Source organism: Emydura macquarii, unplaced genomic scaffold, assembly GCF_026122565.2.
Source record: "Emydura macquarii macquarii isolate MOO-44397 ecotype Brisbane River unplaced genomic scaffold, CSIRO-AGI_Emac_v2 contig_2768, whole genome shotgun sequence".
Classification (NCBI taxonomy): Eukaryota; Metazoa; Chordata; order Testudines; family Chelidae; genus Emydura; species Emydura macquarii.
In genome coordinates, this window is record NW_027132905.1 from 4,988,353 (window position 1) to 5,007,496 (window position 19,144).

The 19,144-nt window shown below is 45.6% G+C and overlaps 1 protein-coding gene across 1 annotated transcript in view; it reads left to right on the top strand.

Annotated features, from left to right (window-relative positions):
- The window catches only part of MGAT4B (alpha-1,3-mannosyl-glycoprotein 4-beta-N-acetylglucosaminyltransferase B), an 82,277-nt gene extending 63,332 nt beyond the window's left edge, over positions 1-18,945 (top strand). The window contains exons 5-15 of the mRNA XM_067567223.1: positions 566-612; positions 3,404-3,517; positions 3,938-4,013; positions 4,853-4,967; positions 6,091-6,221; positions 9,850-9,957; positions 11,433-11,626; positions 12,578-12,656; positions 14,601-14,688; positions 16,532-16,644; positions 17,731-18,945. Coding sequence (XP_067423324.1) covers positions 566-612; positions 3,404-3,517; positions 3,938-4,013; positions 4,853-4,967; positions 6,091-6,221; positions 9,850-9,957; positions 11,433-11,626; positions 12,578-12,656; positions 14,601-14,688; positions 16,532-16,644; positions 17,731-17,754 — 1,089 coding nt within the window. The 3' untranslated portion in view covers positions 17,755-18,945. The remainder of the gene's footprint in view (positions 1-565; positions 613-3,403; positions 3,518-3,937; positions 4,014-4,852; positions 4,968-6,090; positions 6,222-9,849; positions 9,958-11,432; positions 11,627-12,577; positions 12,657-14,600; positions 14,689-16,531; positions 16,645-17,730) is intronic.
- Positions 18,946-19,144: the final 199 nt, after the last annotated feature.

A 19,144-nucleotide genomic window follows, 5' to 3' on the forward strand; every position in this document is an offset into this window, starting at 1 on the left:
TCTGCATTAGTCTTTGCATTTATATTTTTTATCGTTAGTGTCATGCAGCATGGTTACTCTTTTCCTCTGAACAGCTAGGGGTGGCCAGGTCAAATCTCAGGACAAAACTGAGAGATTCAGGTTTGCAGCTGAAATTAACCCAAAATGTAAATGTGCATTATAATAGACACCCCTCTGTTTTGCTGATGAAGGTAGAATTCCTTTTCTGTCGGGGACTATTGAATGCCAACAGCCTGCTTGGCGCTGTACAGAAAATAGAGGCACATGTGGCCCCAAACACTTCGCATTTTGGTCTGATTTAACACTGCCCAAGCAGGAAGGATTTGAAGAAGATTCTGTTTTGATCCACCAAAATGTGGAGGACGTTTCAGGCACAAGGGCTGTACAGAAGGAGGCCGTGAGATGAATGGAGTATGGAAGCGTTGGCTGCACAGAATAGAGAGTACTAAGGTTGGCTTCTGAGATGCCAGACCTGAGCAGGGAATACATCAGGATGAGGTATTTAAAGTACCGATGGTTTCTCTGAAGCTGATCTCTTCTTACAATGTTTAATTTTCATTTTCAGACGGATGAACAATATGCGACTGGAGTGGCAGAAAATATCAAAAACTTGTAAGCAATTCCCTGTCATTACCCTGATGCGGACTAGGCATGTAACAATGTAACAGCCTCGTTAAAGAAAATAAATGTCTTTTTGTTTGCTTGATTATTTTCCGTTATAAATTCCAGACTCTCATTCTGTCTCTTAATTAAGTTGGTCCCAAATTCATTTCATGCTTAAAAAAAACAAAAAACTGTATTGTAACTTTAATTTCTGTCTGATCTTGTCCAACTGCTTTTGTGCTTGCATGTACTGAATGCACATGATCATGGCATCTGAGTCATTCTTCCTGTTCTGTGGTGTTATGAGCACATGGATTATTTATATTTACAGGAATCCTGGGGAATACTATTCTTGTATAGTTCAGCACCCTGCCTGCTCATAGGGTCAGAGCAAGTGAACAACATGACTGGCACACATGATCTCAAACCAAAATAAGGCTGTTACAGTCTAACGTCCCTTTCTCTTCCCCTTTTTGCTGCAGCAGGTTAGGTTGCATTCCTTCTCTAGCACTGCATCTCTGAGCTCTCTCTGGAATTAGTGTAATAGTTAGTTTCTGCCCCAAAGTTATAGTGGCTGCTCACAATTGGGGGGGGGTGTGTGTGTGTGTGTGTGTGTGTGTGTGTGTGTGTTAGAGAAATGTTGGTAGATTATTAGTGAGCTGGTCTAGGTATTAGCAGCATCAGCGTTCAAAGAGGCAGAAGAAAGGGATTGAACAACAGAGGCTTTGATTCCAGTCCAGCTTCCATGTCTGCATGTTTCCAAAGAACCACCCTAAACTCAAGAGCAAGACTTTTAAAAGGATGATGTGACCTAATGGCTCAATTCAGTTCCTGAGCTGGTGATGGGAGAAGGATTGGGAACATGCTTCTGATCGTATAAAAGCATTGTATTCCTACTGCACTTGTAGAAGAGCTGAAACAGAGCCCTCTCTCTTGCTGTGTGCAAAGCCAGGAGATCCATCCTCCTGCTGTTGTGGCAGGAGTGTATACTTATCAGGGGATGACGAGCTGATTGTCAGATGTACCCTGATGAAATTACCAGGCACTATTGAAGGAAGTGCCCCTCTGTGAAAGGTCTGAAACTTTAATCAACTTAGTGATTTGATTTCCTCCTCCTCCTCCAGTAAACTCATATTAATTATCTCTTAAATTAAACTGGGCGGGAGGAGTCCATAGTCGAAGCTTGTGTTGCTCAGGGAAAGTTCAAGTGCTCCTTTATCAACATCCCAGCATTTGTAACCAGCAGTCATGTTTCAGATATTGCTCGAGGAATGGCAATTTAAAGGGACACCATGATATCAGCTGGAAATGTTATCAATTTAAAAAACAAGTTAAAAGTAGTTCCAGGGACAACTTCTGTCCTGGAGTCTCTCTCTCAGCCATGTCTTTTCTGCCCCTTGCTGTGTGAATACCCTGACACACAAACAAGGGAAACTGAAGGGTTAACAATGAAACTGATGATACACCGAGTACTGTCAAAAGGTACAGTGTAAAAATACTGGGGAAAAGCTTTTTCTCTCTAATCTTTTGCAGTTACAGACAATGTCCAAAGATTAATATATCAATAACGGGAACACATTTTTCAGACAAGTGATTTTCTTTATTTGACTGTGACCCTATAAATTGTTCTTAGCCATTTCACTGAGAAAATATACTTTGGTAGCTTTGTTTGGCCCGATAGGAAATCAGGCACTGGAAATCAGGCAAAATTCCTGGAGGGTCTTCTAAGAACAACGAAGACCAACTACAATGGTTTTGATAACCTCCCAAATAAGTATAATACAGTCTCTGCAAAATGGCATTTACTTTGACACTTTGCAAACACCTGTATATCCACCTGATATTAGTAAATCAGGCTTTGGGTCTGCCAGATTTGCTGGGGTCAAGCTAATTATCTGTAGGGCATTGCCTGTATATCAATGCTTATGTTTTCCTTCAAAACAGACTAATACTTTTAAGGGGTTAAATGCAGATTGCCCCAAACAGCAGTGATCTGTGGGACACCTGGACATAAGGGGATCCAGCTTACTTCTTTAGTTTCCTCCTCCTCTGACCTGGCAGCTGGTTTGCTCCCACTCTGCTGTATCACTGCACCCTATTGGAGTGAGTTTGTGGGGGAGGGCTTCATCAGTGACCTATTTTAAAGCATGTGCTGGGGCTTTGCCAAGTCTCCTTTCAAACATTCTAGAATCTCTGCAAAACCTCAGCAGATGCTTATTAACACCACTGATGGCCTTCCCCTCTTCTCCCAAACGTGCCAGCTTGGTGCTCCTGCAGGGATGCTGCTTTATGGCCATGCTGGACTATTGTAGCACAGTGGGAACTGGACAGTATGAGGGGGAAGAACCTAAAAGGAAGGAAAGAAAAGGCTTTGATTCCCTTATGCAGTGAGTGTCGTTCTCCCTGCAAATGTTTGGGGCATTCCGCACATAACACTCGTTGGATCACTTTTAAAAAAGAAAATCTGTGCTGTCAGCCAAGCATCCCTGAGCAACCTGCCATAACACATCAGCATGTTTGCATGCAGTAGAGAGAGAAAAAAAAAACCAGATTTCAGCTCTAAGCATGCATGGGACTTTTAGAAACGGGAGAACAAGAGATTTGAAACCCCATAATAAGTACCCTGCTGGTGTCCTTGCGGTAGAACTATGCCTGCAAGTGCATTAACTACTATAGAGGTTTTATCTTGGAGGTTCATTTTGTTTGTCTCCATGGTCTGGTGTTTTCAAAGTGACTTCAGTCTGAATCTGTCATGTTATGCCTCTTACAGCAATTGCTTGCTTCCACCTTTCTCTCTCAGATTCCCCAAGGAAATATACTCTGGTCTCCTGGAAGTCATTTCCCCCTCTCCACATTTCTATCCAGACTTCTCTCGCCTCCGAGAATCTTTTGGCGACCCCAAGGAAAGAGTCAGGTAATACCAGATGCCTTAAAAATCTGAATAAGTAGTGCTGGCATTCTCCATTCTCCTGACTCAGAAGGGAAAAACCCTTCTGTGGATTTATGCAAGACCTTTACATTTGCTTTTTGTGAGAGCTAAGGACATGCAATATGGTGAATGTGCATTGTTGTTCACTTCATACGTGCCCTTAAGTGTTTCCTATAATTTTTTTCCACAAGTCAAACTGAGACAAAGCTGCTAACCTACACGACACTTACCTCAGAAGCCACTTGTTTTCCAGTTAACTCCAAACTAATCATACAGTAAAGAATAGACTTTCTTTATCCCATCTGCTCCTTCGGCGAAAGGTGCATTGTGTTGCCTCCCCAAATGAAGCATCTGCTGGCTGGTGGTGAGGCAGTGGTGCCCACGTCACATTTGTCTGTGTTGCAGGTGGAGAACTAAACAGAACCTGGATTACTGCTTTTTAATGATGTATGCCCAGTCCAAAGGCATTTACTATGTGCAGGTGGGTTTGAAGGTGGGGAGGGAAGGTATGAATTCACTTGTGTCAGTGAGTGAGAGAGGCAAGGTTGGGTGGGTGTGGGTGTGAGATATCTATAGCTATATATTCAGGAACTCCTCTGCATTTCTCCTTCAACCAGCGCATGTTCTTTCTCTTACCCCCCCCCCCCCCTCCTCTTTCCCTCCCCCATGCACACAGACATTTACTTTGGACCAGCTTAGGTTAACCCATTGCAAGCCAAAACACAAGTCTTCACTGTAGTGTGATGACTGTGGGAAAGATGGCTCACTTTGAAATTTGCCTGCCCGTGGGGCCACACTGCAGAAAAACTTTACAATGGAACCTGTTCTAATAGCTAGAAAAGTAGCAGTCCCTCTGGCCATTATGAATGGGCCTCAGTGTATGCTGGGGTGACCAAATAGCAAGCGTGAAAAATCGGGATGGGAGGGGTGGGGTGGTGGTAATAGGCACCTCTGTAAGAAAACCCCCCAAATATTGGGACTGCCCCTATATATTCGGGACATCTGGTCAACCTATGCTGTTGTGTATGAGCTGCAGGATACCAAACACAGCTCTTGAAACTCACTTTGACCAAACAGGCTAAAGAATTTTGCCCGGAAATGGAAGACGATGCAGTGGCAGAGGGGACTCACAAAGAGTAGGAGTCCGTTTTCCCTTAGCCTGTTGGATTAGCTCAGAAGGGACTGTGTAGTGCATTTTCCCACAGTAAACTCTGCCTTTGCCTAACCCTTCCCCTGCCCTCCCGTGTTGAATGTTGTGCGGTGGAGAGACTGGAACACGTGTCTTTGCCACGTGCGCTGAGTTTCCTTTTCCCCTTCCAGCTGGAGGATGACATTGTGGCCAAGCCAAACTATCTCAGCACAATGAAGAACTTTGCTCTGCAACAGCCGTCTGAGGAGTGGATGATCCTGGAGTTCTCACAGCTTGGATTTATCGGTAACCGACTCTCCGCTCATTTCCCCCAAGCACCTTCCAGACGTGGCTAGAGTATTGCTGGCTAGATCTTGTGAAGAATAACTCCCTTGCTTGGAGAAGTTTTCCCATAGTAAGGGTCATACCAGGTGCTTGGCCTCTTCTAACACTTACAGTGACCCTTTGACTTGCCCAGGGAATAAAGTACCATAAAGTTTTCCGTCCTGAACCTCCTGGCCCTGAGATAGCTACACAGATGGAATGAGAACCTGTATGTTAGTCACCTTCCTGTTGACACGGTTCAGGTAAAACCGAGCATGGCAACAGCAACTGTCCCTGATTTCTCATTGGCTTTTGTGTGTCCTGATGTTTTATTGATGTGCTATGTTAAACAGGCCAAACCATCTAGGAGACTTTCCTTACAAGTGGGTAGGAACAGTGCAAGTTCATGCTTGTGCATACTGCAGCTTCCCCAAGTATTAAACTATTGATATCTTGATTGATTTTTAATAAAAATAAATCTACCCAATAGCCTGGCAGACAGGCTTGCTTTCTGGATGTGGCTGGTTGCTTCTTGGTCGGATAGGATCTTGGAGCACCTGCTATAACACGCTCAGTCTATGGGCCGGAGGAAGTTTTACATCAACTGAGAATTATTTCGGGAGCAGCACTGTATGGTTATGGAAGCAGTTTTGTCTCTTCCTCTGCTGGGTGTTGGCTACATTTAGTTTTAATGGGTTTGAAGTGTTTCAGAGCTCTCAGGGCAGGAAAATAACCTGTTAGAACTGTGCATGAACGCCATTTTCCCCATACCTCTCCAGTGCCCCCTCCCCATCTTGTGTGTGTGTGTGTGTGTGTTCCATACTTTAGACCTTCACTTCAGTGGGACTCATAACAACGTGTGTTGCTAGCTTCGTAGCAATGGTTCTGTAATGAATGCTAATTTTGGGGCTGTACTGGCAGCATTGATGATGCTGGTGCATAAGCCCCGACTGCGCAGGTCCAGGGCTACTTGAAATTCCCTTAGAGATGCAAGAAGAGATGAGTTTTTCCCCCTGAGGAACTTGTAATTCTTTTCAGTTGCTGGGATCTTGTTAGTTTCATACTGTATCTGCTTTGTCTCTTCTCTATCCAAATGTGCTTGCAGGAAAGATGTTCAAATCGCTGGATCTCAGCCTGATTGTGGAGTTTATACTCATGTTCTACAAGGACAAGCCCATTGACTGGCTTCTTGATCACATCCTTTGGGTGAAAGTTTGCAACCCAGAAAAAGATGCGGTAAGTAAATAATCCCTAAAGAGGGTACTGAGAAACTTTCTACTCTGCACTTGCCCTGAATCTCCAGAACTTGCTGGGAAAGAAGGGAAGCTCTCTTTTTATAAGTAGTGATGATTAACTTTTGTTCTGAGTCTTTCTTAATATCAGTTAGCCAGAAAAGCTTCATTCAGGGCGAGGGAAATCCTAGTGGGATCTTACTTAGGAAAAAAGTTTGGAAAGTTCAACATGTTTCCTTCCAGGTGAGCATGTTGCTGAGAGATGCTATATGGGTGGGTGCTTTATTGGTGGTGGGTAGAAAAGTCAGAACCCTCCTTCTGTAGAAGGATACTTCCCATTCTGGGCAATAATCTCTCCAGTGCTAGGGAAAATTGAGACTGGCTCTTTGTTTAGCTCCAGTATTAAAGGATTTCCCGCCAAACCCTAAGGAAAGTGCTCTCTTCCCCTCCATGCTTTTATCTTATCTTTTAACTGTCATGTGTTTCCCTTCCCCAAAGCCGTCACCCTTCCCTTATTGTAACAGCAAAATAACCCTTTGGAATTGCACTTGCATACCCTCTGCATTTGGAGCACACGTGCATGCTGACTGACGGTTTGCCACCCACGAGAAACCCTGGAAGAAACCCTGCAGTGGCTTTTAGACGTATACAGTGTGTTTCAACTTAAGCAGAGCAGGTGAAGGAATTCATTGCAGCTCTGGCAGCGTCTCCACAGCCAGGCGGGTGGCAGCCATGTTAAGATGTAGAGGGTGGGGGGACTCCACTGGAATCCTTATTGCTGTATTGTGGTCATTGCGATCGATTGTCTCCCGTGCTGTGCGCGTCTGATGCTTTACAGATGACAATAAAAAATAAACATCCCTTCTGGTATTCTAGATTAGACTAGCAACAAGAGATCAGAGCAAACAGGGTGCAGTGGAGTGGAGGGCATAGGAGGACGAGCGTTGCAGCCGTGAGTGTGAGATGAGCTCACTGCCAGTTGCACACTCCGGTCTTCTGAACATATTTAAATTTGAAAGAGAGGTCAGTGACGCAGGGTGCCACAGGACTCCAGGGAAGCAAGGCTGGTATCTTTCTCTAATAGGTTTTTGTCTTTCATCCTCCACACGCTGTAACAGAGGTGGGTATCAGTGTCCATTAGACCCTGCGTGTGGAGTGTGATTTTTGTGTTCCGAACCCCGTTTGTTCTTCAGGCAGTTTGTGCTCATGGGTTGCAGACCCGTTCTCAATCAGCATATCCTATAGAACCAAAGGCACTTGTCTGCTCTGCTCTTCTCCTGGTCTGGGATTTGCTTTGTGTGTCTGCTCCATGCAGGAGTGACGAGATGCAGCTGAGCTTGACCTGAGCTTTTGGGAAATGCTTTGCCTGATCTGGATATATGCTGTTCTCCTTACATTTGAAAACTAATTTTAGATTTACCTGGGGTAGAGCTGACTGTGCTATTACTTGCAGAACAGTTCCCCACCCTAATGTTCCTTCCTAGGACAATGTTGCTTTCAGTAAATGTATCCTTAACAAAATGAGTAAAAGTGTGGGGGGAATGACAAATGCCGTAACCTGTTTTTCCCATCCAGATTAAAATAGGGACCTGAAATGAGCTCTGTTTTTTGCTTCAGTGTATAGGGATTCTCCCATTAACATGGCCAGTTTTAATTTTATAATGTAATAAGAGTTGGATTAAGAGATTAGCTGAATGCAGCCTGCAGCGAATAGCCCTGGAATTTCCAAGTTCCTGGGAGGCACAGGCAGAGATGCCAACTCGGATTTTTTTTTCCCAGCTGCGGCTGAAAAAAGAAAATCCTGACATTTGAGCATTCTAAAAGTGAAATTTGATTTTACTTTGAAATCCTGTCAGCCACACTGGGCGTGGCGGGGGCTCCTGTTGTCAAGCCCCAGATGTGGGGCATCTGCTCCCCTGCCACCTGAAAGTGGGAGAGGGGACCCCACTGCAAACCCACCAGGCCTGTGGAGGGTGAACAAACCCTCAGGAGCAGAGGTGAGGCTGGGAAGGCTGAACTGACCTGGGGACTGCAAGGAGACTGAAGTGAGGAGAGTGGGGGCTTGTGGGGCAGGGTGGTTGTTTTGTTGGCAGGGTCTGAGCAGATGGGGTGAGTGCTGCGAGGGCGAACTGATGGCAGTGGGGGTTGCTGGGATGGGGGGGCTGAGCTGCGGGGAGGCGGATGGGGACAGAATTGATGAGGGTTTGGGGCTGGATTCATTGCTGGGCTGGAGACAGGCAGATGAGGTGGGTGGGAGCTCCTGCGGCAGGGGCCAAAATCACCTTGTCCAGTACGTGGGTGAGTGGGCAACACTCATTGCACACCCTGGGGAGGGGCAGGGGGAGTTCAAAAATCAAGAGACTGACCTAAAAACACATGCTCTTTTTTAAAATCTCTCGGTTTTGGGGCCACTCTCATGATTTTTGGATCTCTTGATGTTGGCAGTGCTGCATCGGTAATGAGGGCTGTGCTGCAAGTTTGTTTAGCAAGAAAGGCTTGAGTCCGACTGATGGGATTCTGTGTAGCTTGTCTTCCTGTTAAGTCTTAACATAGGGTAGGGACTGCCTTCAGAGAGCCCATCGTAAAGGGCACGGAGACAGACTTTGCGGCGTTTGATGCTTTGCAAACACGCCTGTAAGTGGGATCACAGAAACGGTTAGAGGTCGGTGTACCAAAAAAACCCTTTATCTTTCCCTGGGTTTAAATCCGTATTTGCATCCTGTTGCCTGTGGGCGCCCTTCACCTTCCCTGACAGCCAGGTGTGGCTCCGCCCCCTCCCATGAGCCTGGCAGCGAAGACGGCAGCTGCTCCTTTCCCCAACCTCTCTCTGTCTGGTTTCCTCTGTTCCATTTCACAATGTTTTTCTCATTGTTTTTCCTTTGTCCCTTTCTGCTCTCTCTCTCGCTTTCCCTCCCCTCTGTGAACCTGGTAAAGTTAGGTCAGATTAGAGCTGAACTTTCAACCTCACCTTCTTGGGGTGGTTTGAAATCAGGCCAGACAGCCTTGGCAGAGCCCCATGCAGAGTACTGTGCATAATGAAAGCAACGAGCTCCTACTGGAGTTTGTCCCTAACTCGCCCAAAGAGAGGGGAAAATCGTTTGGGTTGAAGAGCTAAACCAGCTGAGCTCTCTGCACTTCAATCAGTGAAGACCCAGGGATTGAAGTGGGGAGGAGCGAAATGAGTTTCCAGGCAAGCCAGAGAGGCTGATCTGTTTTTGTTCCTTGGATATTAACAGCTGAGAATTTAGGGAGGAAGGGCACCGATCAGGTAGATGGCAAAATGCACTCGGCAGCGTTGGGCAAAGAGGGGAGTTTGAAATGTAGGAACCTGGAATTAATAGGAGAGTGCAGGCGCCATTGCTCCTGCTGGTGGACCAGCTCACCAAATCCTGCTGCAGGATCAGCTGAAAGTCAATGACTGATTCATCCAGCTCGGAGTAGAGTCATTTTACTCGCAAATCAAAGCCAGAGGAAAGTGTCCCCAATCACAGGTCACTCTGCTGAAGGGTGTTTCCCACCCTTCTCTCCCCCATGAGCTGATCTGACCTTTGCTTTTCCCCACTCCTGGTGATCCGGGCACTCAGAACGGCAAAGGCAGAAGCCAAGGTTCTCACAGCACTTTCTCATTTCAGAAACATTGTGACAGGCAGAAGGCAAACCTGAGAATCCGTTTCAAGCCCTCACTCTTCCAGCATGTCGGAACCCACTCCTCCTTGGCTGGGAAGATACAGAAATTGAAAGTGGGTATCTGACCCCGTGGCATCGCATTCTTCCCTCACCCATAAAGATCTCCCTGATGTCAGGCCCATCTTGCGCTTTGGATTCACATGCACATGCCAACATGTTGCATTTGGAAAGCAGATGTGGTGTTTGGAGTTTCATATCTTAGCGGCTGGTTTCCATTTTGGGGTGGGGTCTGTTGTAGAAAGTAAGAGCCTGAAACATGAGGCCTAGCAGAACAGGCCAGGTATAAGGCCTGAGGCCTAGCAGAACAGGCCCGATACGAGGCCTGAGCTAAAGCAATGGTTAAGTCTGTTATAAAGCAAAGTCAGTAGAAGTATGCTGGCAGGCTCACAGTAACTGGCAAGAACAGAGCGGGTATAACAAACACAGCATACACACAGGGAGCGCACACGCAGCCAACAACTGACAACAGGGTCATACAGCATCTCTGTTCCCCCTTTTGTTTTTCCAACACACTTAAGGGACACCTCCAAGCTCAGCAAATTTAAATGAATATTTTAGACCCCTTTATTAAAATGCCCTGCCTCTCCTTTTTCTTTGTCATTCCTGGACTGCTGGTTGTCATGCAGTCTGTCACTAAAAGCCGCTTGTTAATACAGTGGTGGTTGGTGCAATGCAAATTCATAAAGAGATTCAATTGCATTTGAGTTCGCGAACTCTTCAAGCAGGGGAAGTAGATGCTTCATTTGGGGCATTGCAGGAGGAAGAGAGGGAGGCACCAAACAGAAAAGGGATGTTTTACTTCCAGAGATAAAGAAGATTTTAAAATGTGTTGGAAGGAAATCAGAATTCAGAGAGGAAACAAGGTCTTGAAGCATGGCAGGTGTCAGGACTAAAGTGGTTCGGGGACAAATTCACTGCCAGGTTTCCCTAATCCCATTTGTCTCAGTGCATCAGAGCTGCAGTGCACTTGAAGTGAGGTTAAGGCTGACCTGTGTTTCCAGCCTTCTCCAGAGCCACTTGACCTTCAGTCTGGAGCATCACAACAGCGCTGCAGCTTAGTATAACAGCCCTTCTTGTCATGTCACGATCATTCTGGGTGTTTGTGTTTTATCTGATTCTTGGTGTTTATCTTTAGGCAAATTAAGGCTTGCTTCTTAAGAGTGTAAATTGGGGGGAGGGATAATTTAAATGTTAACAAAATCCAACTGCAAAGTAGTGACATTATTCTTTATGACAAAAATTATTATGTAATAAAAATGCAAGAAGTGTGCTTTGCACTCAGTTATGGTTCTGTAACTGATACAAAATATCACTGTATATAAATATATGGTATAATCCACTCCATATGACCCAGTCGTTCTGTGATATAACTCAATCACTGGCAAAGAATCTGACCCAGGTTAACTAAAGCTTTCCTTAGACTGTAAGGTTCTAGGGGCAGGGTTCTGTTTTGCATGGCACCTAGCAGAATGGGGCCTCGGTCCATGATTGGGCTCCTTAACTCTTGCTTTGTGTTGCATATGTTGAGGACAAAGACTTCGGAAAGCAAGCCCTGCGAAAAGAACATGTCAACCCTCCCGCAGAGGTGAGCACCAGTCTGAAAACCTACCAACACTTTACCTTGGAAAAAGCCTACCTGAGAGAGGACTTCTTCTGGGCATTCACCCCCACGGCAGGAGATTTCATCCGATTCAGATTCTTTAAACCACTCCGCATCGAAAGGTCAGTGTGTTGGGCCCAGCATGCTCTGCAGGAGCGATGGGGAAAAGAAATATACAGAACCTGGGACTGAGATGTGATTCCCCTCTTCTCTGTTCCCCTGTCCCAATATTATCCTGATTTTTATCCCAAGTGGTGCAGGCTGCTTCTCTGACTCCATTGTACTTTCCTTTGCATTTAACTCGTTGCCTCCCCATCGTCTTCTTGCAAAGCATGCCTTTGTCACTTCGCTCCTTATGTTAGATGTCTTGATTTTCCTCTCTGGTGTGGTGTCCGTTGTGCCCATCCTGCTGGCTGCAGTGCAGAAACTTGCACGCCCTGATTCTAGACTTGGCTTTGCATAGCTCTGGCCTCTGCCACGGTAGGGCAAGCAGGAGAATAGAAACAGCTATAGTCGATACCCTGTTCTGTGTTGCTGGCAGATAACCCAGCTCTGTGAATGCATCATATCTAAAGGGCAGGGGCTCTCCTGAGTGCAGTTCCCTTAGGAGGGCATGTAGAAAAATAAGATAGGAGCTGAGCTGGGGAGAGTTGTTTATGGGTCAGATTTTTCTTCCCTTCTTGATAGTCAGTAGTAGGATCTGACCTTTCTGGAAAACAATTCTGCCTGCCCAGAATTCCTGCATCCCTCTTCTACCCAGAGCTCATTCTGTCCTCTAAAGTTCCCCTCATTGGGATAACAACCCCTGTTGCCTAGATCCCTTATGTTTGCTCCCCTAGGCACTGGACCCTTTCATTTGTAAATGCAATAAAACAATCCGTAATTAGCTGGTTTTGCATAAAGTGTGACCATCTGAGTGACCCCGTCTCAATGAATGGGGCTTTCTGTGAGGGGTAAAGCTCTACCTATTTGGTTCAGACATTTGATAAATCACTCTTGGCAGAAAACACAATGCTTCCCCCTCCCTCCTCAAATCCAGTCAGATTCTTACAGTTTTGGTCTCTGTTACACAGATTCTTCTTCCGCAGTGGCAACATTGAACACCCAGAAGACAAACTCTTCAATACGACTGTCGAGGTTTTGCCCTTTGATGTAAGTTATGGGGGATCGGGCTGGAGGTCGGGAGAAGTGGAAATTTTGGAGGGGGGGAGGAATTTAAAATTCTAATTAAAATCTTTAGTAAGCGCACATGATCTGTTGGCTGAGACGTGTTTGATGGTTCTGCTAGTATCAGACTATTCTGATTTTATGTTGTTGTTAATCATGCCTATCGCTGGGGGCCCACTGTGCTAGGTACTGTACAAACACAGAGCAATAGATAGCCACTGATCTATTCTGTTTGGACTGTAAGATCTTCAGGGCAGGGGCTATCAACTTTTCCAGACTACTCTACCCCTTTCGTGAATATGATTTGTCTTGTGTACCCCAAGTTTCACCTCGTGTGTGTTTAAAAATACTTGGTTACAAAATTAGACATAAAAAAAAAAAAACAGTCACAGCACAAGGTTACTGGAAATTGCTCACTTTCTCATTTTTACCAAGTAATTATAAAATAAATCCATTGGAATATAAATATTGTACTTACATTTCAGAGCGTAGTGTATACAGCAGCGTAAACATGTCATTGTCTGTATGAAATTTTAGTTTGTACTGATTTTGCTGGTGCTTTTTATGTGACCTGTTTTAAAACGAGGCAAATACCTAAATGAGTTGATGTACCCCCTGGGGTACGTGTACCCCTTTTTGAGAACGACTGGACTAGACAGACACCAGTGTGGGGAAAAGGCCTAACTCACAAGCAGCGTGAACGGTGTGATGGCAGCAAATGTCACGTTTGTGCCATGAATTTGACTGGGTGGTTGGTTGAGTTCAGAGGGCACCAGCTAAACAGAAAGAAAGGTGAAGGGAAAGGAAACATTGAAGAGAAGTGGGGTGAGGAGGACAGGGCGGGGAGAAGAGGGTAAGGGGCATGTGTGGAGTGAAACTGAAGGGACTATGAGGGAGGGGCAGGGAGAGGGTTGGAGTAAACAGCCAATCAGCACAGGATAGAGAGTCCAGCCAAAACTGTGAAGTTATTTCTGACTGTTCAGTGGTCCTTGCTACGGCTACTTCTGCAGCTGCTCCCTACCATCTGGAGTCTCTGGCTGGCTCCGTTCTGCAGTTTTTCCCTACAGCCACATGAGGAGGGGAGGCAATGCCTGGGTTCTCATGCCCCCAGAGTGGGGAGGGGAAGGGGGTCTCCCATGCACAATTCTGAGTTGGAGAGAGGGATGGCCCCAGCAGGACCCCCATTTTATGCTCCCCACCCCCTCCAAATGCAGCAGTCCCTGCTTTGGTTGCTTCCGCAGCTGCTTCTACCAGCTGGAAACTCTGGTTCCTTGCTCTGCAGTTTGTCCCCCAACGTCACATGGCAGCCTGGTGTTTACAGGTTAAAATTAGAACAGAACCTTCAATCCAAAACCAATCAAATTAAAAGGTGGGTGGGTGGGTGGGGAGGTAGATTCAGATTCCCGTCTGAACCATCCCCCTATGGTGTTTGTTTCAATTCAGATCAGAAACCATTAGGTGCTTACTTTCCAGTCCAGATGCCAGTGGAATCTTGCAGGAACACCTGTTCTCTTGATACTCTAATCCAGGATCTCATTAGGCCCAGAACAGATGCTCTTGTCAGATTCCCACCATTTTGGGATAAAGTCTTTCAAGAAGAGCTTGTAAGACTTCTGTGCTTGTCTAATGTGAACCCAAATCCTTGTCCTGGCTCACACCCCAAGCTGTGGGGTAAACCAGATGCTGCCTCTACCGGTCTGCAGTTAAAACACAAGCCCACAGCAGTAGAGAGACCTCATGGTCTAAGACCTACCATGTATCTTTTAATATACTGAAAGACCTTACAAGCCTACGTGTTGCTGGAGTGCTTTCCTTGGAAAGTTGCAATGCTGTTTGCTTTATGACCCTGGCTATTAAAGCTGTACCCACAGCAGATTTCCTAAATTCTTGCCACCGGCTTTTTGCAACAACTGTCTGTTTCCTGCACAGAGTCTCCAGTCAGATAAGGAAGCCCTGCAGGAGGGAAGAGGGACAGTGTTCAAGTACCACAGGACATCAGATGGCTACATGCAGATAGGTAAATTACTGGTTCAAGGCAAAAGTTGGCCTGCTGTTTGCTGATAATGCGCCACATATGTTGATCTTTAAATGAATAAAGAGCACTCTATTTAAACCTTGGCTGGAACTGATTTGCCTGGAAATGAGATTAAAAGTCAGTTATTTAGAGCAAGTTAGGCTTTTTTTTTCTCTCCATGAGCCAAAATTTAAGACGGATTTTAATCACAATTCTTTGTGTAGGGCTTTCTCTCTCTCTCTCTCTCATGTCACAATGTAGAAAGATTAAAGCTGATTCCCAAGGCAGGGAATGGGGATTAAGCAAAATGCTGTCATGATACATTCATTAGTAACTTCTGCAGTGAGTTTTCTCTCAGAAGCACCAGCAGGCATAGTTTTCAGATCCCTTGCACTAGGATCCTTGCTGCGGTAACAATAGAACCTCAGAGTTACAAACACCGGAGTTATGAACTGACAGGTCAACCACACCCTTCATTTGGAACCGGCAGTACACAGTCTGGCAGTAGCAGAGACCAAAAAAACAACAACAAAAAAAGCAAACACAGTACTGTGTTAAACTACTAAAAAAATAAAGAGAAAGTTTAAAAAAAAAATACTTGGTAAGAGAACTGTTTCTATGTTTCATTTAAATTAAGATGGTTAAAAGCAGCATTTTTCTTCTGCATAGTAAAGTTTCAAAGCTGTATTAAGTCAATGTTCAGTTGTAAACTTTTGAAAGAGCCATAATGTTTCGTTCAGAGTCACAAACGTTTCAGAGTTAGGAACAATATCCATTCCCAAGGTGTTCATAACGCGGAGGTTCTACTGTGTATAGCTTTAAGGATTCCCAAGTGGGGCATTGTTGGATTGAGCAAAGGCTTCACCACGAGGGAAAAAATGATAGATGTGATTTTTAATTCAATTGCACCTTCTTTTTTCTGGTTCTGCTCTGCAGAGCAGGCAGTACTGTGGGTACCTGCATACGTAGGTGTGGACACATGGATCAAATACACCCCCTAAGGGGATCCTAGGGCTGGAAAGTTCCCAACTGCATCTGAGGAAGTGGACTGAAGCCCACGAAAGCTTATGTCGGCTGAAAGTAAATGTGTTAGTCTTTAAAGTGCTACAGAACTCTGTGTTTTTGCTGTATACAGACTAACACGGCTACCCCTCTGGAACTCTTCAGGAACTATTTCTTCATCACTCCTTAAGGAACTGAAGAAAATCTCTGAAGACGCAGCCCGTTTATCATTGTCACAAAGTACAGGCTCCAGCTTGTTTAGGGTAGCCAGTGTTGTGTGGGGAATTCCTGTGCTGTTTGCATTCTCTAGACCTTGGCGGCCATATAAACATGCTGAGGAAAATTAAGGAGCTAAATAATCTCCCTACACAGTGTCCTTTTCTCCAAGACAGCCTGATCACTTCACAAGGTTTTGATGCATGCATTAAATATTACCTTGTGAAACAGTGGCACCTACTGGCAGTTTTGGGGCTCTGCACATCTAGACTTCTGAATCCGATTTCTTTGGTTGAGATATCACTTTTTTTAAGGGTATTGCTATTCTGGGAAGGGCTTATATTTGATCTCACAGTGCCCTGAGGTTCCTTGCATTTGAAAGAATGCATTGGCTGAGTCAGGTAGTTCGGTGCTATGCACAAACTAAAAACAGTGTGCATATGCAGTTATCCTCTCTCAGGTTCTGTGGTAAGCAACACTTAAATGTTGCAGCAGTTTAAACAGTGATAGACCGAGGCCTCCAGCTACTGGAAAAGGAGACTGCTTGATGCTAGAGAGCCATCGAAATTCGGTTCAGCTGCTCTTGTGAGGATATTCCACCCCAAAACTATCTGCTTTTCTCCATTAGGCTCCTTTTCTAAGGGTGTTGCAGAAGGAGAAATGGACCCTTCCTTTGGGCCTTTAGAAGCCATCCGACTGGTCATCCAGACTGATTCTCCAGTGTGGATCATCTTGAGTGAGGTAAACGGCTTTTCTGGCTTAAAAAAGCAACAGAGAGAGATCTGGACAGCTCTTCCACCAGCCTGGAACCCCCCTTTCCGAATTCTCCCCACACAGGAGGAGCAGATCTCTGGGTAAAAGAGGGGGAGGGTGTATTTTTGAGTTCGCCTTGAAGGGAACGGAGGATGGGGAGGGGAGGAGGGTGAATGGCTTTAAATGGCTAATCCTTTCATCCTATTGAATCCAGAGTGCCTGGTCCAACAGGCTTAATCCCGCTCCCGTGAAAGCTAATGGGAAAGCTCGCCTGGCTGTCCATGGGAGCAGGACAGGCCCCTAAGTGATGATGCATTTTCTACAGAAGCTTTTAATACAGAGATGAGCCTGTGGAGTTATAGTGAGTTGCAAAAGGGACTGTTGTTCTGAGTAGCTAATTAGGGCAAATGTTTTCTTGGCAACGCAACTGTTAGTAAAACCAGCCCCTTTGTGTCCTTTGGAGAAAGGAATAGGTGCCGCGCGCCCCTGCCCGCGTGCGCGCGCGCCCCCCCAACCACCACCTACTGCTGGCCAGTCAGACGTGAAGGGAGAAAATGGACTCGCAAAAGGAATGTTTAAATATCTGGAGCACTTTTTAAACATTCATTAAATTCTTGATAGTGTCTCTTCAAACGCACCACAGCTCTAATAGCCTGAGGGTCTGGGCCAGGCGATTGGCCTTTTCTGACCTCCAGTGTCATTTGTATCCTGCATTTCTACGGGGGGAGGGAAATGCTACCAGAGCTGTAACCTTGCTTGCTTATCCCCACCCCAGCATCACTAAGGAGCATGTGCACTGCCCTTCGAAGTCTAGTCACAGGCTGAAGTCACACGATCTTCTGTTATCTCCTCGGGATGGTGTCTGTCAGCAACAAATGAGCAAAAAAACCCACCTTCATTCTAGCACTGGGAGGGACGGCCCCTTCATGGGTGTCTTCTGTAAAACCGACTTCAAACTTACATTCCATTCCTGCTAGTGTGGGGACTGCACGGGACGTTTTGTAACTGAGAAAGTGCCCAGTCCTGAGGCCTTTTGCTTCATTTCTCTCATTCTCCCCCATTCTATCTTTTCAGATTTTTCTGAAAAAAGCAGACTGAAATTCCCAGGACGAAGGGTGGATGCACAAAGCAGTTGCCTGGTCCCTTCCCCCAATTTCCTCTCCCTCTGATTCCCCCTTCTCCCAGTCTGCAAATGGTGTGAAAGTGTCGCATGCACAGCACTACCACCTGCTCCAAGCCAGGAAAGAAAGAAAGAAAGGAAAAAAAATCTGTGGTCAGAATACACACACACAAACCTGGCAAGCTCTGCAACAGACTAGAGGGGGGGGAAGGCTGCAATTAAACAAGATGGTTCCAGTGCCAGCACTGGCATGTGTCGGCTGTAGCTGACTTTGCTGGGGGTGGTCAGATTGTCCTCTGTTGCTGTTTAGAGACCAAGGGAAAATAATCCCAGTATAAAGGTTTGGCTTTTGTTCCTCTGGGTGCAGACCACACACTCATTCATCTGCTCAGGGGTATGAGTAGCAGCTGAGTCATACTAAAGTGCAGTGCAGTTGGGCACGCTTACAGAACTAAGGAACTAACACACGGGCAGGCCAAACGTATCTTCAGCCCAGAGAAGGGCAGACCCTGGCTATATTGGGTGGGGGGGCATGGCAGCCTTATTGCTGGAGCAGTGAAGGGGAAGAGCATTGGCAATGAGCACAGGGTGACTGAATTCCCCTTACCATCTGCAGAGCAGGGTTGAGGTATATTGGGGGAAACAACCACAGTCTGAACGCGCCTACATTTCCCCTTGCTACAGCAAAAGTCGGTTCCTCCAGGACCAACGCAGAGGATTGAGTAAGCCGCAAGATGAAGCTCCCCTTAATGGTTCCAGTTGAGGGGATTAGGCATACCGGGAAGGCAGGGAAATAATAAACCATACTGTGCCTGCCAGGGTTGATCATGGCCCCTGAATCAAACTTCATGTTGAAGGCTCCAGTGTCTTCACGCCTTGAGATTTTGAGTGCAAAATCCATCTTTTTAATAAATATTGCAGTTACTGGTTGATGTGAATTTTGAAAATAAGTAGCCAAGTTCTAAAATGGTAGGGATATTAGTGTAATTTTTCAGAAGTTTTCTGAAATCCCAATGTCTCTTCAGCTATACACTGGAATGCATTATACTACTTTAATGTGCTGTATTTTTTATTATTGGATACGTTTGATTTTTCAAGTACATCTATATATAAATATATATTAAAAATAACGTGCACTGTAATAAAGTTTAATTAAATTTAAAATCCTTGCCCTTGTCTTCACTCTGGTTTTAACTTTCTAGTAAGATGCTCTTAATATTTAACTTGCAGTTTGTAAAATTGCTTTCCCCTTCCATGCCTCAGCAATGTAACTGTTGAATAGGGTTATAAATTAGCCAATCTAGTGCTACTCGTGACACTGGTGCCAGTACCAGATGCCCTACTTCCACACCCAGTGGGCTGTTGTAG